A 25,985-nucleotide genomic window follows, 5' to 3' on the forward strand; every position below is an offset into this window, starting at 1 on the left:
TGCAACTTCAATAGGAAAAAAACTTTGATAGTCAGGGCTGGAACCATAGCCAGATGAACAACACGCCGGACTCGCTCGACGGCGATAGTCAGGGCTGAGACCAAACAAAACAGCAACATGGCTTCATCTGTCTTCCTATTACATGAATCAGAGAAGAATGAGAAAAACCGGGGCAAATATATTATGAACAGACCATTCAAGAAAAGGACATGTATTTAGAATGATAACACAAATTCAGCTAGTACCATGCTTTTTGTTGTCGAGCTAGTTAAAATGAGATAGTAGTTCATATAAGAAACAGAGACACAATATGAATATGCATGGCACATATGCAGGTTGTGCAAAAAACTGCACTACAACACATTGCGCCTGAAACAAAATACCATTCTACTATCACGACCATACATTCAACTGGCAAGATCTAACAATACTCGTCAGCACACGCATACTAACATCACAAAGGCAGGAGAGAATAAAGGGAACCAAGGAAGATACCTGTGGATGATAGTGTCGACGATGATCTGGATTGAGTTAGCATTGATGAGGAAGTGGATGGTGTCCATGGTGTGCTTTAGATGCACACAGCCATGAGCTTCTTGCCGCTGTTGCATCCGTTCGCTCGATGATGGGTACCAATGCATCCAAGTAGAACAAAACCACCAACATTAACCCACAGCTTCAAGTACAAGCAAGTATATATCAAGTGACAGTGAAAACAAGTTGAGAAAAACACTATAAATATCTATTTCATGTCATGCAATATTCAAACCGAATAAACATATGCATACGAAGGTGAAATATTACAAACAAAGCTCTCATCAGGTAGCATGCATACAAAATCTCTGTGTTGGCAGTAGTAAATACTCTCTGTGTTAGCAGTAGTAAAACTCATGCAGTACCAAGTTAACAACTTTGAGTCAGAAAAGCTAGAAGTGTCTCTTAAGAGAGACCAGAACTTAGAATTAAGGCACATATCATATTCTGAACAGCATCAGCACCATGGTAGTAACAATTAACAGTAGTAGGACATCAATGGGGCACAACTTATTTAACTACAGACGGATGGACAGACAATTACCTTCTCGAGGCAGGGGCGAGCATCCTTGAAGTCGAGGAAGATGAGCGTGAGGGCGATGCTAACGGCACTCCAGGACATGTTGAGGCCGAGCAGCAGCGCCACAAGCATGCCCAAGGTGATGGTGTACATGTCGAAGGTGATTTTCTCCCCAGATTCAGTGCATGGAACAGCTCCCTTCCGTTCCCAACAGCAGCAAGGTACTGGTGCTACTGCTGTGCAAAGAAAAATCTTGTAAGCATGATAGAAGGCTGGGATGGCAGGAAGTGAAAATCATGTCTAACAACATGAGCAGAGCACTAGTTACAAGCATGATAGAAGGTTGGGTGAAGAATATACGAAACTGAACCAATCAATTCAATTCAAAGGGTGTATCTTGTGTAAATGATGCTAGCAATCTCAGTTATATATATAGCAGAAATTTTATTAGATAATCCTAACTCCATACTTAACAGATATTCATTCCTCAAAATACTCAATAGAGAGTATTCCCTGCCACAAGCAGCAAGATGGTTTGGGCGAGATCCAGCGAGGTGCAGGGCTGCTCGTTGGGTAACTAGTACCTGGATGTATGGAGTGAGGAGGGAGAGCTGCAGCATACTAATCTTGGGCGTGAAGAGTGGAAACTACCATATATTTCCCAAGAATTGAACCCAGCTTTGACATGCATGCTGCAATTCAACTCCATTGGTTTTCACAGAGATAAGATGAAAATCAACATTGTTTTGTTTGCCACTTATTGATGAAGCTACCAATTAGGATTAAATGCAGACAGCAGTAGTAGTAGTAGTAGTAGCATAGCTACCACATTGGGACGACAAAAAAGAAACTAGATATACAGCAAGCGTGCCTTAGCTTATGGAAGCATAAGTTGTCAACAGCCCTTAACATGACGCCGAATGATAGCTCAGCAAACATGCCATACCACAAGGAACTGAGACAGCATGGTCGCACCAGCGTTGCACAAAAATATACCCCAGGCTAGACAAGCAGATTGAGAAGGAAAAAAATTCAAATGCAGCAACAAAAGGATGTTCTCAAGCCCATATATTATTACTGACTCATAATATCAATAACACACTCCGATTCAGAATAACTCGTCATATCACACAGCAGTATTTAAATCAGTTCCACATAGAGATCCCAGACAAGAGAGCGCCCACATGGGCGTTAACAATATTTACGGGGCTGTCAGATATGAGCAGCCCTTGACAACTGACGGCGAAGCGAGTGAACATTGCATGAGCCGTACCTGCATAACAGAGAGAATAGAGTAAGATGTTAGTGTTCAAGAATTAAAGCAAGGCTCCTTCTCTAATGCATGATACGCACACTCGTGCATATTCCCAAAAAATAAATAAAGGAAGGATAGGTCTCGACTACGAGCTATCTCTGCAATGCATTTGTTCACTCACTATTACTTAACATATTCTACAGTGATGCTAAGCTACTGACTAACAGTTCCGGAAAAAATTAGTGTACTCCGTCCACAAATACTCACTCAGCAAACAGCAATACTGTGTCATGAAGATGACCTTCTAATGCTACTGCTTGCCAATATGAAAAAAGTTGCAACACAGTGCCAATAAGAATGTTAGTCGACACAGAGATGGATACCTTTATGGTGATAAATCTGTGTGCAATTTTACTGGAATGTGTGGTGTGTCAGCAGTGGCACATTAGTCACCTTGATTGGTGACTAATAGACCTATTATTGGTGACTAATAGACCTATTACTTCATATAGATGATACACGGGCTTAAGGTAACTCAGATGGGTCACCTTCACCCTGCCGTTGCTGAAGGTGAAGTCCTCGATTCCATGGCCACTGAAGAAATCCGCCGCCTCCTGCAGCACCGATGGCTTGTGCAGGTCGAACTCGTGCATGCATCCGGAACACCTACGAACCACGCAGAAGAAGAGTCAGCTCACACGCACGCATGTACCGAAGTGGTACACAATATCTTGTGGAATCGAAATGAATCGAAGCGGCGAGAATCGAACTATTGGAGAGACGAGATCGACGGATCACTCACGTGGCGGAGGTCGGCCTTGAGGGGAGTCGTGGCCTCTGGGGACGACGAGGCCACCATCGTCACCGCGGAGGCAGTCACCCGCGAGGGCGGCCGACAGGCTTGGCCTGGACATGCTTGACCTTGGAGAGGATCTCCCGCGTCCGCCATCGCTGATGCTGCTGCTGGATCCGAGCTTCAGGGATTGGGGATCGGGGAGACGAAACCCTAGCTGTAGCGGAGGAGGAAGAAGAGCTGGGAGCGGGAGCGAGGTTCGGGTGCAGCGCGAGGGAAGGAGGGCGCCGCCGGTGACAGAAAGGAAGGAGGGCGCCGCCGATGATAGAAAGGAAGGAGGGTGCCGCCGGTGCCAGTGTGAGGGAAGGAGGGCGTGGCGCGAGGGGTGAGGGAGAGGCCGATCTGGATCGGGGACAGAGAGAGGGAGGCGGCGGAAGGAAGGAAAGGAATGAGAGGTGAGAGAGAGGTAGGGTTTGGTGCGGTGGGTTTTTTCCTTTCATTGCATTGATAGATGGATGGACATTGGATTGCTAGCAATGGATGGTAGGATGTCTGCCATCTCATCGATCTGTGCCACAAACGGTTCCTCCAATCACAATGTAGTACACACTTTGACGATTTTATAACCATCTAAATTGGTCGTAATCAATTAAATAATATGCTAAATCATGTCACCTATTTTATAACATCATAGAATTAGAAAAAAAATAAGAACAATAGCATCGTGTCACAAGTGAGACTTGTTTTTCAGAAAAATAACAAACCTAGAATAATACAAATATCTTTAAAAATTGATCTCAAAAATGAGTTTTATTTGCAAAAAAACATTTTCAACCTTTGGAGTGTCGAAAATGGTATATATTTTTTGAAGCACCTACCAATATTTGCTGCAAAATGGCACCACTCTATTTTTGAATAATATTAGATCATATTTTAGGTACAATTGAGAAAATGCTTGTGTCTCAATAGCTGTCTATCCACCTCTCTTCAATAATTGAGGAGGTTTTTCAAGTGCCCATTTTTCATTTTTCGAGTGTCCAAGAGGGTTTTTTTGTGAAGAACCTACCAAATAATTGTTGCGAAATTGGACCAAATCATTTTTCTAAAATGCTATGCCATATTTAATGCACAATTGACCAAATGGTTGGGTGTAAAGAGTTTTGATCCTCCTCTCGTGAAAAAGACAAATTTTCGCCGATTCAGCTGGAAGCGGGTCAAATTTGAACTGTAGCTGCCTTATAGTTTGCTCTTTATTTTTTCCAAAACTCATTTCTAGGTACATAAGTATCTATTTAATCAGAGAAACACCAAAAAAATTCCAAGATTCAACCACTAGCTAGGAACGGTCATTCCCGCCGTTTTGACCGCATTTTGAAACGGGCATAAAAAATTCAAAAAAATCAAAAAATTGGGAAACCTTCGCATTGTGTCATTATATGTGGCCAAGTTCCTAGGAAAAATAACAAACTTGTAATACGACAGTTATTTTAAAAAAGTGTTCTCAGAAACGAGCTATCACGTGTGGAGATCAATGGCTTTCAAGCCAAATGATCAATCTTATGGCCACATTCATGGCATAGTTTGTTCAAATGATCTCATATTGTGCACAAGGGTGCATATTGGAATGACAAACAATATTGCCTAAGGAAGTTTTCATTTTCCTTGGACAGAAAAACCATTTTCAATTTTTCGAGTGCCCAAAAGGGGTTTTTTGTGAAGGACCTCCCAAATAATTGTTGCAAAATTGGACCAAATCATTTTTCTAAAATATTAGGCCATATTTAATGCACAATTGACCAAATGGTTGGGTGTAAAAAGTTTTGATCCACCTCTCGTGAAAAAGACAAATTTCCGTCGATTCAGTAGGAAGCGGGTCAAATTTGAACTGCAGCTTCATCATAGTTTGCTATTTATTTTTTACAAAAATCATTTCTAGGTACATAAGTACCTATTTAATCAGATAAACACCAAAAAATTCCAAGATTCAACCACTAGCTAGGAACGGTCATTCCCGTCGTTTTGACCGCATTTTGAAACGGGCATAAAAAATTCAAAAAAAGTCAAAAAATTGGGAAACCTTCGCATTGTGTCATTATATGTGGCCAAGTTCCCAGGAAAAATAACAAACTTGTAATACGTCAATTATTTAAAAAAAGTGTTCTCAGAAACGAGCTATCACGTGTGGAGATCAACGGCTTTCAAGCCAAATGATCAATCTTATGGCCACATTCATGGCATAGTTTGTTCAAATGATCTCATATTGTGCACAAGGGTGCATATTGGAATGGCAAACAATGTTGCCTAAGGAAGTTTTCATTTTCTTTGGACGAAAAAACCATTTTCCATTTTTTGAGTGCCCAAAATGAGGTTCTTTGTGAAGGACCTCCCAAATAATTGTTGCAAAATTGGACCAAATCATTTTTCTAAAATACTAGGCCATATTTAAATCACAATTGACAAAATGGTTGGGTGTACAAAGTTTTGATCCACCTCTCGTGAAAAAGACAAATTTCCGCCGATTCAGTAGGAAGCGGGTCAAATTTGAACTGCAGCTGCATCATAGTTTTCTATTTATTTTTTTACAAAAATCATTTCTAGGTACATAAGTACCTATTTAATCAGAGAAACACCAAAAAAATCCAAGATTCAACCACTAGCTAGGTACAGTCATTCCCGCCGTTTTGACCGCATTTTGAAACAGGCATAAAAAATTCAAAAAAAAATCAAAAAATTGGGAAACCTTCGCATTGTGTCATTATATGTGGCCAAGTTCCCAGGGAAAATAACAAACTTATAATACGGCAATTATTTTAAAAAAGTGTTCTCAGAAACGAGCTATCACGTGTGGAGATCAATGGCTTTCAAGCCAAATGATCAATCTTATGGCCACATTCATGGCATAGTTTGTTCAAATGATCTCATATTGTGCACAAGGGTGCATATTGGAATGGCAAACAATGTTGCCTAAGGAAGTTTTCATTTTCGTTGGCCGAAAAAACCATTTTCCATTTTTCGAGTGCCAGAAAGGAGGTTTTTTTGTGAAGGAACTACCAAATAATTGTTGCAAAATTGGACCAAATCATTTTTATAAAATACCAGGCCATATTTAATGCACAATTGACAAAATGGTTGGGTGTAAAATTTTTTGATCCACCTCTCATGAAAAAGACAAATTTCCCCGATTCAGCTGGAAGCGGATCAAATTTGAACTGCAGCTGCCTCATAGTTTGCTATTTATTTTTTCCAAAAATCATTTCTAGTTACATAAGGACCTATTTAATCATAAATACATGGTTTGGTGGCGATACATCGAGGTTTGGGAGGTGGCCGAGGGCCCCAACTCTAGAGCGCGTAAACTCGCATGCCCGTCGCGTGGTTACCGCGTGACCGTAATGTTGCCATGTGTTCTGGGCGGCCTAGGCATGTCTAGTGGGTTGGGCACTCCCCAGGTTGGTGCTAGGAAGAAAATTACAACATACGATTCTCACGAGGAGACCGATTGATGCTCAAACATGAATTAGCAACCAAGTGTTTGATTAGCGGTACGGGAAATGCACATGGCCAATGGGCGTGAGTTTTGGCTGAGGATGATCATCTACTAAGGAGAATTTCTTCACAAATTTTTAGCTCAAAAGGAGGATCCTAGGTAGTACTTGCTTTCCAAAGTACCACGCTGGACAAAAATATGAATGTTGAAGGTGGGCTCAAAATAATGAATGGAGTGAGCTGAAAGTTTGTGGAGGATGGTTATTTAGGCATAGGAAAGCATTGTAGAAAATTGATACCATTTGGACATGCCAAAGTAGTACTTCCTTCACAATGCTCTTCTATGGACAGAAACTTGGGAAAATTAGTGAGAGAGATTGGATGAATGCAATGAGCTCAAAATTGGTGTAGGTAAGTTACTTAGGTATGGTCATGCGCTGGTAAATTTTCAGATCATTTGGGTAAGCCTAGCTAGTACTTACTTCACAAAGCTTCTCTTGAGGTAGAAACTTTGGAAATTTCCCGAGAAAGATTTACTAGGAAAATTGAGCTGAATATTATCATGTGGCAATGATTTGGGTATGGAAGAGTGCCCGAAAAGTTTGAGGGTAATAGGAGGGGTCTATATAACACTAGCTTTGCAACGTGCCAATTTGGCCATAAAATATAAATTGAACTTGGGCTCACATAGATGATTTGACTGAGCTGCAATTTCGAGGAGGGTGATAATTTGGGCATATGAAGGAACTGTATAAATTTCATGTCATTTAGAGATATAAAAAAGGTACTTCCTTCACAATGCTTCTAGGTGGACAAAAACTTTGGAAATTTGCCGAGGAAGATTTGCTAGGCAAATGGAGCTGAATTTTGTCATGCGTTAATGATTTGGATAGGAAAGAGTGCCCAAAAATTCCGAGGGCAATCAAGAATATATAAATAGCACTTCCTTCATAAAGTGTTGTTGTGAACAGAATAGGAAAATGAATATTGTTGAATTAGTTTTGAACTAGGCAAGGAAGGATTTTTACATATTTAATGAAGATATGCCCCAAAGAACTTATGAGATTTTTTTGGGAATTTTGGGAATGATAGAAATATAGGTTGCTTCACAACCTAGGGCAAGAACTGCCACATGGACATGACACATAGGCAAAACTGATGAGATGGCGCCTAGTCATCACAACCCACCACAATCTACAAGGCTATGACCATCTATATTGGTCATTAACAACTAGAAATAAGGCAGCGGACTAGCACTATTTGCTTTGTGACCATTTCGTGTAAGGAAATTACGACCTTTCTGACCAAAATGGTCGCAATGGTTTAGGGTTTGGAGCCCCCTGAATAGCTTTTGACCAATTGGTCTAAAATGGTCATAAATTTATGACCAATTCTTCGAGGGTCACTGACAGAAGGTCATAAGTTGACATATTTCTTGTAGTGTGCGCCACACTTCGGCTCCGCCCACTTGATACATTGACCCCTCCTTAGAGCGGGGCACAAGGCATAATAACCTTTTCCATAGCCCGAAGTGAGCCTCGACGCCCAAAAACAGCTCGCAGAGGGCTACGTAGCCCGCGATATGCAATACGGAGGCTGGCGTGAGATTGTGTAGCTGGAGACCGTAGAACTCCAGTAGCCCCCAGAGGAATGGATGGATTGGAAACCCGAGCCCCCTTATTAGATAAGGGACAAGGCATACCAGCTCTCCTTTGGAGGGATTGGGGGCACTCTCCGCTTGCTTTCTGCCATTATAGACGGCAAGACCGGCTCGAACCGGGACCATGTAGGCCGGGGGGAGGAATCCCTTGGTCTGGAGCGTCACTAGCTCGCTATGCGGGATGGAGCATCTCTCCCAGTACCCAGGCTGAGGGTTGGAAGGGCGAGAGGAGGAGTTGCGATGGCTGTCCATGGTGGAATGGACCTTTGTCGGATGCGCTCTGATGAACACTCGCGAAGGGGGGAAGATGTGGTTTGGATCTAAATCCTCGTCCCCTTAAATAGGGAAGCTCATTTGTGTGGCTAGGGGTGTGAATGTAAAAACACTCAGACTTTTCATATTCGTTTGACATGTGGGAAGCGGCCCTTATTGGGCGTAGAAGCCAAGGTGCGCAACATCTACAAGAAACCGGACTTCATTCAACGGGTACACGGAATTTGGGGGAGAACCCGCCTTGCAATGCCGAAGACAATCCGCGCGTCGGACTCATCATCATTGAAGCCTGGTTCGGGGGCTACTGAGGGAGTCCTGGATTAGGGGGTGTTCGGATAGCCGGACTATACCTTTAGTCGGACTCCTGGACTATGAAGATACAAGATTGAAGACTTCGTCCCGTGTCCGGAAGGGACTTTCCTTGGTGTGGAAGGCAAGCTTGGCGATACAGATATGTAGATCTCCTATCATTGTAACCAACTTTGTGTAACCCTAACCCTCTCCGGTGTCTATATAAACCGGAGGGTTTTAGTCCGTAGGACAACATATAAAACAACAATCATACCATAGGCTAGCTTCTAGGGTTTAGCCTCTCCGATCTCGTGGTAGATCTACTCTTGTACTACACATATCATCAATATTAATCAAGCAGGACGTAGGGTTTTACCTCCATCGAGAGGGCCCGAACCTGGGTAAAACTTCGTGTCCCTTGCCTCCTGTTACCATCCGGCCTAGACGCACAGTTCGAGACCCCCTATCCGAGATCCGCCGGTTTTGACACCGACACCCGTCCCGTCTGTCGCCGCTTCGCCTTGCTCCGACACGCGTCCAGGCCAACGAGGCATGCAGCGCCATGTAGGCTGGCAGGCTGCTGAGCTGGCGTGGTGGCAGGGTCTTCGTGAAGATCTGCATGCCACCATGTAGGTGCTTGACTAGTTGGCTTAGGAGCCATGTACTGCCACGTGGGTACCTGCTTAGTTGGTGGGTCGGCCCCTGAGTTGGGTTGGCGATGGGGTGGCAAGGCCTTGCCGCGGTCTTGCTGATCTTCCCAGCAAGGGTCTTGTCAGGGCCTTGTGGGCGCCCTCGGCAAGAGTCTTGTCGGGGCCTCGTGGGTATCTTTGGCAGGAGCCTTGCCGGGGCCTCGTGGGCATCCTCGGCAAGGGGCCTTACTGTTGTCTTGTTTCTTGGTTCCTATCAAGGCCTCGCAGGCCCTTTGTCTTTTGTCTCGCCCAGTGTGGCCGCAGGCGTGTGGCTGCGACTGCACGCACACAAGTAAAGGGGTACAAAAAGGACCCCTGCTTTTGTACACCGACAGGAGCCCCCGGACCTGGGCCACATATAAGCATGGAGCGTTATTGGGCCAGGCCCAGAACGGTGCACGGGCGCGCGTGCGGCGGAGTTTTACCGCAGTAACTCCCTCGCCAGTTGCACTTCCCCACGACCCATGTTGAATGCGTGACGTGGGGGTCATGCGTGGGGCGGTTGATTCACGCATGCGTCACATCATGGTAAATGGTAAGGAAGCGGCCCGCGCCTTCCCCATAAAAAAGGAGAAACCGCAGGCGCGCTGCTCATTTACCCCCTGTGCCTTCTCCAATCTCAAAACCGCCGCTCCCTTCTTCCTCCTCAAGCTTTTGCCTTTGCTCGCTACCGTCGCGCCCTCACTGCCCTTAATCCTCCATCCCCTCTTAGTTGCCATGGCGCCCAAGACAGGCAAAGGCAAAGGGGTGGCCAAGGACGTCGGGGAGAAAGAGGTGCCGGAGAGCGAGTTGGCGGTGTTGCAGACACATCACGCCTATATTCCCCCGACGATCGATGCGGTCCACCTCAAGGACTACTTCAAGCCCCTGTGGGGGAGAAAGACGACGGGACACCCGGCTACACACATCATCCCTGTCGATTTCGCCAAGGTCGGCACAGATCGGTACCCCTTCTTCGTCGATTACTTTTCTTGCGGGCTCTGCCCCCCTTTCTCTGATTTCTTCAACGACATCATGCACACCTATGACTTTCACCTCCTCAACTTTACGTCGAATGCCGTGGCGTGCATGGCCTTCTTCGCCCATCTCTGTGAGGGCTTTGCCGGAGTGCTCCCCAGCATGACGCTCTTCCATCACTAATTCTATCCTCGCATCCAGCCAGGGGACGCCATTTCTGGGTGCATCACCTAGATCCCGAGGACCCAGGAGAAGGGCACGTACCCGGAGGGTGCCCAGAAGGAGAGGTGGGACGAGTGGCGGGGCCGGTGGCTCTGGATCAGGTAGGAGGATCCGCAGGAGTTCTGCCAAGTTTGCCAGAGCCCGCCGACCCGCCGCAAGGACTGGAGAGACCTCGATGTCAACGACAAGAAGCTCACGGTCGCCACCACCAGGATCCATAGCCTCACCATGGCCGGGCTTACCCTTGAGATGATTGGGGCCGATTTCATTCGTCACCGAATCGCTCCGCTGCACAACATGGGGAGGCCAGCATGGGACTTTAGGAATGCGGCCGATGTCATGAGGCTCCGGCCTGGCCTGAAGCATAACTTCACAGTGCTGGGGCATGCCTATTTTTGTCAGAGGCTCTTCCAGCTCAATGTGGACGACGACGACAGGGCTGAGAGGACCGGCAGGGCCGCGAAGGCCGGCAAGGCCATCAAGGGGCCCCTGTTTGGGTTGCCGGCGGCAGTGGTCCCATTGAGCAATGCTACCTCTTGAGCACTGTGTTGGTTTTCCCTTGAAGAGGAAAGGGTGATGCAGTAAAGTAGCGTAAGTATTTCCCTCAGTTTTTGAGAACCAAGGTATCAATCCATTAGGAGATCACGCTCAAGTCCCACGCACCTACACAAACAAATAAGAACATCGCAACCAATGCGATAAAGGGGTTGTCAATCCCTTCACGGTCACTTACGAGAGTGAGATATGATAGATAAGATAAGATAATATTTTTGGTATTTTTACGATAAAGAGAAATAAAAGATGCAAATTAAAATAAATGGAAATAGAAATAACTAAGTGTTGGAAGATAATATGATAGAAGATAGACCCGGGGGCCATAGGTTTCACTAGTGTGTTCTCTCGAGAGCATAAGTATTACGGTGGGTAAACAAATTACTGTCGAGCAATTGATAGAATTGAACATAGTTATGATAATATCTAGGTATGATCATGCATATAGGCATCACGTCCGCGATAAGTAGACCGACTCCTACCTGCATCTATTACTATTACTCCACACATCGACCGCTATTCAACATGCATCTAGAGTATTATGTTTATAAGAACAGAGTAACGCCTTAAGCAAGATGACATGATGTAGAGGGATAAACTCATGCAATATGATGTAAACCCCATCTTTTTATCCTTGATGGCAATAATACAATACGTGTCGGTTCCCTTTCTGTCATTGGGATCGAGCACCGCAAGATTGAACCCAAAGCTAAGCACTTCTCCCATTGCAAGAAAGATCAATCTAGTAGGCCAAACCAAACTGATAATTCGAAAAAACTTGCAAAGATAACCAATCATACATAAAAGAATTACGAGGAGATTCAAATACTGTTCATAGATAAACTTGATCATAAACCCACAATTCATCGGATCTCGACAGACACACTGCAAAAGAAGATTACATCGAATAGATCTCCAAGAAGATCGAGGAGAACTTTGTATTGAGATCCAAAGAGAGAGAATAAGCCATCTAGCTAATAACTATGGACCCAAAGGTCTGAAATAAACTACTCACACATCATCGGAGAGGCTATGGTGTTGATGTAGAAGCCCTCCGTGATCGATGCCCCTCCGGCGGAGCTTCGGAAAAGGCCCCAAGATGGGATCTCAAGGGTACAGAAGGTTGCGGCGGTGAAATTAGGGTTTTGGCTCCGTATCTGATGTTTCCAAGGTACATGGGTATATATAGGAGGAAGAAGTACGTCGATGGAGCAACAAGGGGCCCACAAGGGTGGAGGGCGCGCCTGGGGGGTAGGTGCGCCCCTGCCTCGTGCCTTTCTCGTTGATTGCTTTACGTGGACTCCAAGTCTCCTGGATCACGTTTGTTGAGGAAATCATATTTCCGAAGGTTTCATTCTGTTTGGAATCCATTTGATATCATTTTCCTTCGAAACACTGAAATAGGCAAAGAAAAACAGCAATTTGGGTTGGGCCTCCGGTTAATAGATTAGTCCCTAAAATAATATAAAAGTGTATAATAAACCCAATAAACATCTAAAACAGTATATAATATAGCATGGAGCAATCAAAAATTATAGATACATTGGAGACGTATCAAGAATCCCCAAGCTTAATACCTGCTCGTCCTGGAGTAGGTAAATGATAAAAGAAGAGTTTTTGATGTGGAATGCTACTTGGCATAATTTTCAATGTAATTCTTTTATTTGTGGCATGAATATTTAGATCCGAAAGATTCAAGACAAAAGTTTAATATCGACATAAAAATAATAATACTTCAAGCATACTAACTAAGCAGTTATGTCTTCTCGAAATAACATGGCCAAAGAAAGTTATCCCTACAAAATCATATAGTCTGGCTATGCTCTATCTTCACCACACAAAATATTTAAATCATGCACAACCCCGATGACAAGCCAAGCAATTGTTTCATACTTTTGGTGTTCTCAAACCTTTTCAATCTTCACGCAATACATGAGCGTGAGCCATGGACATAGCACTATATGTGGAATAGAATGGTGGTTGTGGAGAAGACAAAAAGGGGAAGATAGTCTCACATCAACTAGGCGTATCAACGGGCTATGGAGATGCCCATCAATAGTTATCAATGTGAGTGAGTAGGGATTTACATGCAATGGATGCACTAGAGCTATAAGTATATGAAAGCTCAACAAAAGAAACTAAGTGGGTGTGCATCCAACTTGCTTGCTCATGAAGACCTAGGGAATTTTGAGGAAGCCCATCATTGGAATATACAAGCCAAGTTCTATAATGAAAAATTCCCACTAGTATATGAAAGTGATAACATAGGAGGCTCTCTATCATGAAGATCATGGTGCTACTTTGAAGCACAAGTGTGGAAAAGGATAGTAGCATTGTCCCTTCTCTCTTTTCTCTCATTTTTTTCATTTGGGCCTTCTTCTTTTTTTGGCCTTTTTTCTCTTTTTTCGTCCAGAGTCTCATCTCGACTTGTGGGGGAATCATAGTCTCCATAATCCTTTCCTCACTTGGGACAATGCTCTAATAATGATGATCATCACACTTTTATTTACTTTACAACTCAAGAATTACAACTCAATACTTAGAACAAAGTATGACTCTATGTGAATGCCTTAGGCGGTGTACCGGGATGTGAAATGATTCATGGTGACATGTATGAAAGAATTATGAACGGTGGCTTTGCCACAAATACGATGTCAACTACATGATCATGCAAGCAATATGACAATGATGAAGCGTGTCATAACAAACGGAACGGTGGAAAGTTGCATGGAAATATATACTGGAATGGCTATGGAAATGCCATGATAGGTAGGTATGGTGGCTGTTTTGAGGAAGGTATATGGTGGGTGTATGATACCTGCGAAAGTTGCGCGGTACTAGAGAGGCTAGAAATGGTGGAAGGGTGAGAGTGTGTATGATCCATGGACTCAACATTAGTCATAAAGAACTCATATACTTGTTGCAAGAATCTATTAGTTATCGAAACAAAGTATTGTGTGCATGCTCCTAGGGGGATAGATGGTAGGAAAAGACCATCGCTCATCCCTGACCGCCACTCATAAGGAAGACAATCAATAAATAAATCATGCTCCGACTTCATCACATAACGGTTCAGCATACGTGCATGCTATGGGAATCACAAACTTCAACACAAGTATTTCTCTAATTCACAACTACTCAACTAGCATGACTCTAATATCATCATCGCCATATCTCAAAACAATTATCAAGTATCAAACTTCTCATAGTATTCAACACACTCATAAGATAAGTTTTATTAAGTCCTAAAAGAAAATGCCATGTTGTTCTAAAGGACTCTCAAAATAATATAAGTGAAGCATGAGGGAACAATAGTTTCTATAAAACAAATCCACCACCGTGCTCTAAAAGATATAAGTGAAGCACCAGAGCAAAAACTATATAGCTCAAAAGATATAAGTGAAGCACATAGAGTATTCTAATAAATTCGGAATCATGTGTGTCTCTCTCAAAAGGTGTGTACAGAAAGGATGATTGTGGTAAACTAAAAAGCAAAGACTCAAAGCATACAAGACGCTCCAAGCAAAACACATATCTTGTGGTGAATAAAAATATAGCTCCAAGTAAAGTTACCGATAGAAGAAGACAAAAGAGGGGATGCCTTCCGGGGCATCCCCAAACTTTGCCTTTTTGGTGTCCTTAGATTATATTGGGGTGCCATGGGCATCCCCAAACTTAGGCTCTTGCCACTCCTTGTTCCATAATCCATCAAATCTCTACCCAAAACTTGAAAACTTCACAACACAAAACTCAAAATAGAAAATCTTGTGAGCTCCGTTAGCGAAAGAAAACAAAACACCACTTCAAGGTACTGTAATGAACTCATTATTTATTTATATTGGTGTTATACCTACTGTATTCCAACTTCTCTATGGTTTATAAACTATTTTACTAGCCATAGATTCATCAAAATAAGCAAACAACACACGAAAAACAGAATCTGTCAAAAACAGAACAGTCTGTAGTAATCTGTAGCTAACGCAAACTTCTGGAACCCCAAAAATTCTAAAATAAATTGCTGGACGTGTGGAATTTATCTATTAATCATCTGAAAAAAGGATTAACTAAATATCACTCTCCAAATAAACATGGCAGCGATTCTCATCAGTGCTAAAGTTTCTCTTTTTTACAGCAAGATTAAAAAGACTCTCCCCAAGTCTTCCCAACGGTTCTACTTGGCACAAACACTAATTAAACACAAAAAACACAAACAAAAAAGAGGCTAGATAAATTATTTATTACTAAACAGGAGCAAAAAGAAAGGAAGAAAAATAAAATTGGGTTGCCTCCCAACAAGCGCTATCGTTTAACGCCCCTAGCTAGGCATGAAAATAAGGATAGATCTAGGTATTGCCATCTTTGGTTTTAGGGAAGAAAAGAGCAAAATTGCTATCTATGTAATTAATATTTCTATTTTGATAAAGAACATGGCTATTAATGGTAGAATAAAGATTAAGCATGTTATGGAAATTTGTATCTAAGCTAGCCTTCATCTCTTTGATAGATTCGTTTTGGTAAGAGAACAAAAGAGATGTAGATTCAACCTTCTCATTCATGGGGTGCCCAAATATGGTTTTAATTTTTTCATAAGTATCTACGGCATCCCCTTCAAGAAAACCTTCTTCAAATATAGAATCTAAGACATGCTTAAACGAACAATGTAGGGCAACATAAAAGCTCTTTAAGTAAATTTCAATTTGGTATTGGGGCACATAACTGGCCCTGATCCTTAATAGTCTATCCCAAGTATCTTTCAAAGATTCATCGAGTAAATAACGAAAAATTCCGGAATCATCGTCATCAAAATTATTAAGATTCTCATCGATAACTCTGGTAGGTCTTTCCATAGCATCTTTATTTATGAGTTTAATGAGAATAGAAGGATTGTCCAAAGTACTAAAACTCGGGAGAGAACCCCCAACCCTTTTTGATTCCGACATGGCGAAAGAAAGGTGAGTGGAAAAGAGAGGGCGAATAAAACGGCAAAGGTAAAGTGGGGAGAGGAAAACGAGAGGCAAATGGCAAATAATGTAATGCGAGGGATAAGAGTTTGTGATGGGTACTTGGTATGTCTTGACTTGCAACGACGCTAGAAATGGCTCGTTGTCGGGAGTCAAATCTTGACTTGGCTTGGCGCGAATCTCCCCGGCAACGGCGCCAGAAATGGCTCGTTGTCGGGAGTCAAATCTTGACTTGACTTGGCGCGAATCTCCCCGGCAACGGCGCCAGAAATCCTTCTTGCTAACTCTTGAGCACTGCGTTGGTTTTCCCTTGAAGAGGAAAGGATGGTGCAGTAAAGTAGCATAAGTATTTCTGTCAGTTTTTGAGAACCAATGTATCAATCCTGTAGGAGATCATGCTCAAGTCCCACGCACCTACACAAACAAATAAGAACCTCAAAACCAATGCGGTAAAGGGGTTGTCAATCCCTTCACGGTCACTTACGAGAGTGAGATCTGATTGATAAGATAATATTTTTGCTATTTTTATGATAGAGAGAAATAAAATATGCAAAGTAAAATAAACGGCAATAGAAATAACTAAGTGCTGGAAGATAATATGATAGAAGATAGACCCGGGGGCCATAGGTTTCACTAGTGGCTTCTCTCGAGAGCATATGTATTACGGTGGGTAAACAAATTACTGTCGAGCAATTGATATTATTGAGCATAGTTATGAGAATATCTAGGTATGATCATGTATATAGGCATCATGTCCGCGACAAGTAGACCGACTCCTCCCTACATCTACTACTATTACTCCACACATCGACCGCTAGCCAAAATGCATCTAGAGTATTAAATTCAAAAGAACAGAGTAACGCCTTAAGCAAGATGACATGATGTAGAGGGATAAACTCATGCAATATGATGTAAACCCCATCTTTTTATCCTCGATGGAAACAATACAATACGTGTCGGTTCCCTTTCTGTCACTGGGATCGAGCACCGCAAGATTGAACCCAAAGCTAAGCACTTCTCCCATTGCAAGAAAGATCAATCTAGTAGGCCAAACCAAACTGATAATTCAAAGAGACTTGCAAAGATAACCAATCATACATAAAAGAATTAAGAGGAGATTCAAATATTGTTCATAGATAAACTTGATCATAAACCCACAATTCATCGGATCTTGACAAACACCACAAAAGAATATTACATCGAATAGATCTCCAAGAAGATTGAGGAGAACTTTGTATTGAGATCCAAAGAGAGAGAACAAGCCATCTAGCTAATAACTATGGACCCGAAGGTCTGAAATAAACTACTCACACATCATCGGAGAGGCTATGGTGTTGATGTAGAAGCCCTCCGTGATCGATGCCCCCCCCGGTGGAGCTCCGGAAAAGGCCCCAAGATGGGCGGAGTCTGCCGGGGAGGCCAGCGGCGCCGACGCCGGGCCCCCCTTATTGAAGATGCGGGCGACGAGTTGCCCGAAGAGGAAGCCGAAGCGGGCGACCCTCCGTCCACGGGGAAGAAACGCGTCCTACGACAGGCCAGCTCCGGCGAGCCGGTCCGGCCCAGCAGGATCGCGTAGCGGCAACCAGCTCAGGAGGAGCTCATGCGCCAAACGAGGGCAATGAAGGTTGCGGCAGCGAAGAAGACAGTGAAGGCCGCGGTGGCGAAGAAGACGGCGACTGCCTCCTCCTCATCCAAGCAACACCGGACCCCATCTCCTTCTCCCCCTCCCTCGGACAGCATCCTGGAGGCCAAATTCGACCTTGGATCTTTTAGCCCGAAGAGGAAGAGGAAGAATGTGGGGGAGGAGGTGGAAGAGGAGTAAGTATTTCGCCCCCATCATCTCCTGACCTTACGCCCGTGTTATCCTATTTTGATTTGATGTTATCTTCACATGGACACAGAGGCGCTGGCCCAGAGGGTGGCAAAGAGGGCTAAGGCCTCGATGGGCGACAAGCCCCCGGCGGGTACTTTGTGTACGCCAGTGTTGGTGGAGAGCAGCCCGGACAGCGGCCCCCGACACAGCCCTCGCTTCAGCCCCCAGCGTGAGTTCATCACTCACTCCTTCACTGATGAGCATTGGGGTGTGAATTCTTGATGCTGACCTTGCCGGGTTTGCAGGAGAAGAACGGTAGCAGGAGGAGCCGCCGAGGGCCACTCCCAACACGCCACTCCCCTCGACTACGCCGAACAGATGGGCGTCCCCGGCAAGGGCATCCACCCCCAAGCCCACGCATATGGAGGAGCTAGAGGCGAGCTTGGGTGCCGGTGGTTCTGCCCCGGCAACGAATGTTGGCGGGGAGGGCGCCACTTCTTCCCAGCCCGGTGTGGGTAAGTTGTTTGCTTCCTGTCCCTGTTCTTTCTTCTTCTTTTCGAACCTTGATCTTGGCTCCGTCTCATTCCCTTTCTTCGTATCCAAACCCTTCCTCGGCGGACCGGGAGGATATTGGCACCGTCATCGGGGAGGTCGCTAAGGACGCCGAGGCTGAGGCCAACAAGATTGCCGCTGAGGAGGCCGCCAAGACCGCCGCTGAGGAGGTCGCCAAGGGGCCTGCCGGGGAGGGGGTGGTTGACAACCAACCTTCCTCCTCTGTCGCCCCTGGCCCGGGCAAGTACTTCAAGATGGGCGACGTCCTGTTGGTCCACCTCCCAGGGACGGCGAGCACCAGGGCCCCAACCGAGGGGGAGGTGTTCGACGACGAGGCGCTCGCCTCCGTCGGGCTTCAGGTTGTTGTTGAACTGAGCACCGGCGGTGGCGGTTCCCAAGAGGAGCAGCTTCTTCGGGCCATGAGCGTCAACTTCCAGAAGCTCCAGGTGCTCCACCGTGCCCACCTGGACAAGGCAAAATCCAGGATGGCGGCGGCGGACAAGGCAGGGGAAGATCTTGACGAGCGCGTCGCCAAGACGCGGGCCTGGTTCCGCGAGGCTCATGAAGAACTGAGGGTTGCCCAGGGTTTGCTAGCTGAGCGCAAACATGAGATTATTTTGAAGCAGGCTAGCGTCGAGAAGGCCCAGGAGGCGGCAAAGTAACAGGCCGCCAAGGACGAGGCCGCTCGGCAATAGCACCAGGCTCTGCTGAACTCCCAGGAGGACGACCTTGCCGCTTGTGAGGAGGCGCTCGCCGCCAGACTCCGTGGCAAGGACGAGGAGGTCGAGAAGCTCGTCGTGCAACGGACCCTGGAGCTGGAGGAGAGGAACAAAGAGGCACTCAATGCTCAGTCCATGGTCCATGCCGACAAGGCGAAGGAGCTGGAGCTGGAGCGGGAGGAGCTGAAGAAGGTGGCCTTGAAGCTGACGAAGGAGAGGGACACGGCCAACTGTTCTTTGGCGGATGCCCAGGCCGCAGTCTTCGACAAGGCCAAGCTGCTCTCCGAGTCCAATGACTCCATTAACGATCTGAAGTTGAAGCTGGATGGCTTCGATGGGAAGCTTTCGGAGGCCGGGGCTCATGAGGAGACTCTGAACAAGGTCCTGGAGGACGAGAAGCAGCTGCGGAGGAATGATACCACCGAACATAAGTAGTACGCGGGGGGCATAAACCTTTGGATCGGCCGCCTCATCAATGTCGCCGGCAGGATCACCACGAAGCTGGCCGCCATGGGGATGCCAAATGTCAGGTACTCCCAGGAGTCGAATGTGAGTCCCAATGCCAGGCTAACTCTGTTCTTCGAGGGCGTCCTTGGAGCCCTCGAGCAGTTCCGTTCCAACCGAGCGACCTCTCTGGCCAATGAGGCCCGGAAGCTCTGCCGGGGCGCCCTGACCAAGGTCCTCACCAAGGTGGCATACTGGAACCCCAACGTCAACTTCGCCACCGCGCTGGAGATCTTGCCGGAGGATGTGGACCTCACGGCGCACGAGGAGCGTATCGAGCCCATCAACAATCGCGTCGACGGGGTCCGGAGGGTGGAGGGCCAGCGCCGAGACTAGGCGCCCCACTTCTCTTTGCCGCTGCGAGTTCATGACCAAGACGATTTTATCTTAAGTTAGAACCACAACAAAAATTGATGTAATATAACTCTGCAATACTTTTTGAAACGATGCATGCTATTTTCCTGTTCGATTTTTCTTGGTATGTAGGCCCTACTCTTAGTTGTACAGGCTTGCCGGCGCGTAAACCCAAGCCGCGACGCATTGAGGACGGATCCTCAGCGGCCTGTCGGGTGCGCTCGCTGTCGGGCGAACCACCTTGCCGCTCTCAGCGCGACCGCTTGAACTGTTGAGCAGACTCGAAATAGGACAAGGGCGTTGCCAATAGCGGATATGCCACCCTGCTAATGTGAACACGGCCGCTCGAACAGTTGAGCGGACTCGAAACAGAACTAGGGTGTTGCTAATAGCGGGAGGGTCCCATCGCATGCAGGTTTTCCATACCAAGAGCGAGATCTTTCGAGGAAAATAACTCTATAAACGAAAAGGGAATTACTCAAAGTTTTGCGCGACTTAGCTTTTTGCGGCCACGCAGATGATCGTTGTTGCCGCGGACGGCACCAGCATGCGGCTGATTGATGCCGCCTTCTCTTCTCGGGCCACCGCGATGATGGAGTTGATAAGTTGACTTCAAAACCAGATTTTCACAGCTTGCCCTCCCCTACCTGGTGCGCCAAAGATGTCGGGGCTCAGGAACGACACCTATGGGATCAAAGGGAATCCCTACTATGGTTGCTGGGGCGCGGGGCTGTAAAAAGAGCGGGTTTAGAAGATCAACGCAGGGGGGGAGTTTATCCAGGTTTGGGCCGCAAATCATGTGTAATACCCTACTCTCGCTGGTTTGTGTTTATCTGGTGTTCTTGTACTAGCTACAAAGCATGCAGGGTCCAAAATGTTTGAATCCCCTCACAGTATGCCGCAGGCTTCCTTTTATAGTCAAAGGGGCTGCCACAGTGGCGCGCATGAGGTGCAAAGTTGTACAGTAGTCGAGTTTATCGCCTGACATTATGGGACAAAACACATTAAATGCGCTACTTTGGTGTCCTCTTGCTTTATTGGGGATGGCAACGAAGCCCATCCCGTCCGTCGCCACTACGCCTTGCTTCGACACGTGTCCAGGCCAACGAGGCATGCAGCGCCATGTAGGCAGGTAGGTTGTTGAGCTGGCGTGGTGGCAGGGTCTTCGCGAAGATCTGCATGCCACCATGTATGTGCTTGACTAGTTGGCTTAGGAGCCACGTGCTGCCATGTGGGTACCTGCTTAGTTGGTCGGTCGGCCGCTGAGCTGGGGTGGCGATGGGGCGGCAAGGCCTTACCGCGGTCTTGCTGATCTTCCCGGCAAGGGCCTTGCTGGGGCCTTGTGGGCGCCCTCGGCAAGAGTCTTGCCGGGGCCTCGTGGGTATCTTTGGCAGGAGCCTTGCCGGGGCCTTGTGGGCATCCTCGGCAAGGCGCCTTGCTGTTGTCTTGTTTCTTGGTTCCTATCTAGGCCTCGCAGGCCCTTTGTCTTCTGTCATGCCCAGCGCGGCCGTAGACGTGTGGCTGCGACTGCCCACGCACAAATAAAGGGGTACAAAAAGGACCCCTACTTTTGTACACCGACACATTTCATCAAATGACAACACATGTCTATGGTCAGGAAACATAACCATATTTGATTAACGAGCTAGTCAAGTAGAGGCATACTAGGGACACTATATTTTGTCTATGTATTCACACATGTACTAAATTTCCGGTTAATACAATTCTAGCATGAATAATAAACATTTATCATGATATAAGGAAATATAAATAACAACTTTATTATTGCCTCTAGGGCATATTTCCTTTAGTCTCCCACTTGCACTAGAGTCAATAATCTAGTTCACATCACCATGTGATTTAACACCAATAGTTCACATCGCCATATGACTAATACCCAAAGGGTTTTACTAGAGTCAATAATCTTGTTCACATCGCTATGTGATTAACACCCAAAGAGTACTAAGGTGTGATCATGTTTTGCTTGTGAGAGAAGCTTAATCAATGAGTCTGTCACATTCATAACCATATGTATTTTGCAAATTTTCTATGTCTACAATGCTCTGCATGGATCTACTCTAGCTAATTGCTCCCACTTTCTATATGTATCCACATTGAGACTCAGAGTCATATGGATCGGTGTAAAAGCTTGCATCGGCGTAACTCTTTACGACGAACTCTTTATCACCTCCATAACCGAGATATCTCCTTAGTCTTCTAAGGATAATTTTGACCGCTGTCAATTGATCCACTCTTGGATCAATATCGTACCCCCTTGCCAAACTCATGGAAAGGTACACAATAGGTTTGATACATAGCATAGCATACTTTATAGAACCTATGGCTGAGGCATAGGGAATGACTTTCATTCTCTTTCTATTTTCTGTCGTGGTCGTGTTTTGAGTCTTACTCAACTTTACACCATGCAATACAGGTAAGAACTCCTTCTTTGACTGTTCCATTTTGAACTACTTCAAAAATCTTGTCAAGGTATGTACTCATTGGAAAATCTTATCAAGCATCTTGATCTATCTCTATAGATCTTGACGCCCAATATGTAAGCAGCTTCACCGAGGTCTTTCTTTGAAAAACTCCTTTGAACCACTCCTTCATGCTTTCCAGAAAATTCTACATCATTTCTGATCAACGATATGTCATTCACATATACTTATCAGAAAGGTTGTAGTGCTCCCACAGTCCCACTCACTTTCTTGTAAATACAGGCTTCACCGCAAGTCTGTATAAAATTATATGCTTTGATCAACTTATCAAAGCGTGTATTCCAACTCCGAGATGCTTGCACCAGTCCATAGATGGACCACTGGAGCTTGCACATCTTGTTAGCAGCTTTAGGATTGACAAAACCTTCTGGTTGTATCATATACAACTCTTCTTTAATAAATCCATTAAGGAATACAGTTTTGATATCCATTTGTCAAATTTCATAAAATGTGGCAATTGTTAACATCATTCGGACAGACTTTAAGCATCGATACAAGTGAGAAAATCTCATTGTAGTCAACATCTTGAACTTGTCAAAAACCCTTTTTGACAAGTCGAGCTTTGTATATAGTAACACTACTATCAGTGTCCGTCTTCCTCTTGAAGATCCAGTTATTCTCAATGGCTTGCCGATCATCGGGCAAGTCCACCAAAGTCCACACTTTGTTCTGATACATGGATTCTATCTCAGATTTCATGGCCTTAAGCCATCTATCAGAATCTGGGCTCATCATCGCTTCATCATAGTTCGGAGGTTCATCATGGTCTAGTAACATGACTTCTAGAATAGGATTATCAAACCACTCTGGTGCGGATCGTACTCTAGTTGACCTACGAGGTTCGGTAGCAACTTGATCTGAAGTTTCATGATCGTCATCATTAACTTCCTCACTAATTGGTGTAGGCATCACTGGAACTGATTTCAGTGATGAGCTACTTTCCAATTCGAGAGAAGGTACAATTACCTCATCAAGTTCTACTTTCGTCCCACTCACTTCTTTCAAGAGAAACTCCTTCTCTAGAAAGGATCCAGTCATAGGAACAAAGATCTTGCCTTCGAATCTGTGATAGAAGGTGTACCCAACAGTTTCTTTTGGGTACCCTATGAAGACGCACTTCTCCGATTTGGGTTTGAGCTTATCAGGCTGAAACTTTTTCACATAAGCATCGCAACCCCAAACTTTAAGAAACGGCATCTTAGGTTTCTTGCTAAACCACAGTTCATACGGTGTCATCTCAACAGATTTTTAGACGGTGCCCTATTTAACATGAATGCAGCTGTCTCTAATGCATAACCCCAAAACGATAGTGGCACCATTACGCTGTGGTGCTCCAGGTGGCGTGAGTTGCGAAACTATTCCACATTGTTCCAAATGAAGGCGAAACTCGTAACTCATATATTCGCCTCCGCGATCAGATCATAGAAACTTTATTTTCTTGTTACGATGATTCTCAAATTCACTCTGAAATTCTTTGAACTTTTCAAATGTTTCAGACTTATGTTTCATTAAGTAGATATACCTATATCTGCTCAAATCATCTGTGAAGGTCAGAAAATAATGATACCCACCGTGAGCCTCAACTCTCATCGGACCGCATACATCAATATGTATTATTTCCAATAAGTCAGTTGCTCGCTCCATTGTTTCGGAGAATGGAGTCTTATTCATCTTGCCCATGAGGCATGGTTCGCAAGCATCAAGTGATTCATAATCAAGTGATTCAAAAAGCTCATCAGCATGGAGTTTCTTCATGTGCTTTACACCAATATGACCTAAATGGCAGTGCCACAAATATGTTGAACTATCATTATCAACTTTGCATCTTTTGGCATCAATATTATGAACTAGTTGACCCATTGCGCCAAATGGCGCAGAGACCCGCTGAAGACATGTTGTCGATGAAAATAGTTTCATGCTGCAAGAACCTTCAACTAAACCATCTGTTGCGCCAAATGGCGCAGAGACCTGCTGATTCCATGTTAGCGATGAAAAGAAATCCATGGTTTAGTTGATATAGTTACAGGTACACACATATGACAACAAATTTAATCTTTCTTATATGAAAAAACAGGGCTTGTTATCAACAATTAGATGTATATACACAATTAAATTTGGTAACATAGAGTTCTGTTTGAAACAAAATGTATGTAACAAATCTAATCCTCTTTAGTAGGAAAAACATGGTATATTTTGTTGTCTATAATGAGATGTATATACAAATTCTAATTTGCTAGCACAGAGTTATATTATCTATAAGATGTGAATGACGGACATCACATCCAGAGATATTCACATCAGCAACAAAGTTGTCTACAATTCATGTGAACGATGTGGTTCGCCGAGGCGGCCGTTTCGGGGGTGTTGATTTCTGAGGGAGTCCAGGTGGTGATGATGATAGACACTCGGTGGTTATTTGCGGATTGCATGATCAGCGCAAATCCTGCATATTTCCCTTGTGAAGCTCGTCGGAGTTGTCAATTGTTCGCGTGTGTAGCCATCTGTTAGCATGTGGCCAGGTTGGCCGGTGGTACCCATGTTGTGTGGGTTGAGTTGTATTGGTTTTAGCCTGGTTTTCCTCAATTAACCAGGCAATTCTCACTATCTTCTAAGCCAATGAAAATGGAAGTCTTTTGCCTCGTTTTAAAATAATTAAATAAAACATCAGCGAGAAATAACATCCTTGGGCCAGCACCTGGCTAAGTTGAAATGATATTGTTCCGCGCCTTCCAAATATGCGAAGGATATTACCAATGTTGTCTTGGGCTTGCAGCCCTTCGGGTGGCATCACTTTCCAAACAAAGGAGAGATTGGTAGGAATCGAAACGCCGAGGATTGACCAAATCACAACAAAAAAATTGTGGTCATTTTTTCATATATATATATATATATATATATATACATGAAGTGTCAGGTCATAGCATTGCTGAAGTGGACTAAAATTCAGGAGAATGGATGAGAATAGAAATGATGTAAAGTCGGGTATCGGTTTAAAATGGGCATAAGAAAGTAGTATTTTAGTAGAGCTGTATCGGAATGCATAAAGACTTAGTAACTTCAAAACTAATTTACTCAAGGAAGAGCTGCACAATTTACTCAAGTAAGAGCTGCTCAATATTATCATCAGAACACACTGTAATAGGATCATGGGAATTATATGTTGATGTGTACACACCTTCACAATTATATAACTCTATGTAACAATGCACAAAGGAGTAGAAGCCACAATATTGATTTACTCAAGGAAAAACTGGTCAATTATGTCATCAGAACAAACTGTAATAGGATGGTGCAAATTCTGTAAACCTTGAACGGGGCGCATAGTACCTTCCAAAGCCTATTAACATCA

General features: G+C 44.7%; 2 protein-coding genes across 2 annotated transcripts; both read right to left on the reverse strand.

Annotated features, from left to right (window-relative positions):
• Positions 1-500: 500 nt before the first annotated feature.
• LOC147966105 (silicon efflux transporter LSI3-like) lies at positions 501-1,207 on the reverse strand. The gene is made up of 2 exons (XM_087527109.1): positions 1,079-1,207; positions 501-676 (listed from the first exon to the last, which is right to left on the reverse strand). Exons 1-2 carry the CDS (start codon positions 1,205-1,207, stop codon positions 572-574), a joined length of 234 nt encoding a protein of 77 aa, XP_087383235.1. The 3' UTR covers positions 501-571.
• A 1,048-nt stretch (positions 1,208-2,255) lies between these two features.
• LOC147966106 (uncharacterized) lies at positions 2,256-3,258 on the reverse strand. The gene is made up of 3 exons (XM_087530720.1): positions 3,092-3,258; positions 2,858-2,975; positions 2,256-2,327 (listed from the first exon to the last, which is right to left on the reverse strand). Exons 1-3 carry the CDS (start codon positions 3,256-3,258, stop codon positions 2,256-2,258), a joined length of 357 nt encoding a protein of 118 aa, XP_087386846.1.
• Between the last annotated feature and the right edge of the window lie 22,727 nt (positions 3,259-25,985).

This window comes from Triticum urartu, chromosome 6A (genome assembly GCF_056163025.1).
Source record: "Triticum urartu cultivar PI428250 chromosome 6A, HENAU_Tu73, whole genome shotgun sequence".
NCBI lineage: Eukaryota > Viridiplantae > Streptophyta > Magnoliopsida > Poales > Poaceae > Triticum > Triticum urartu.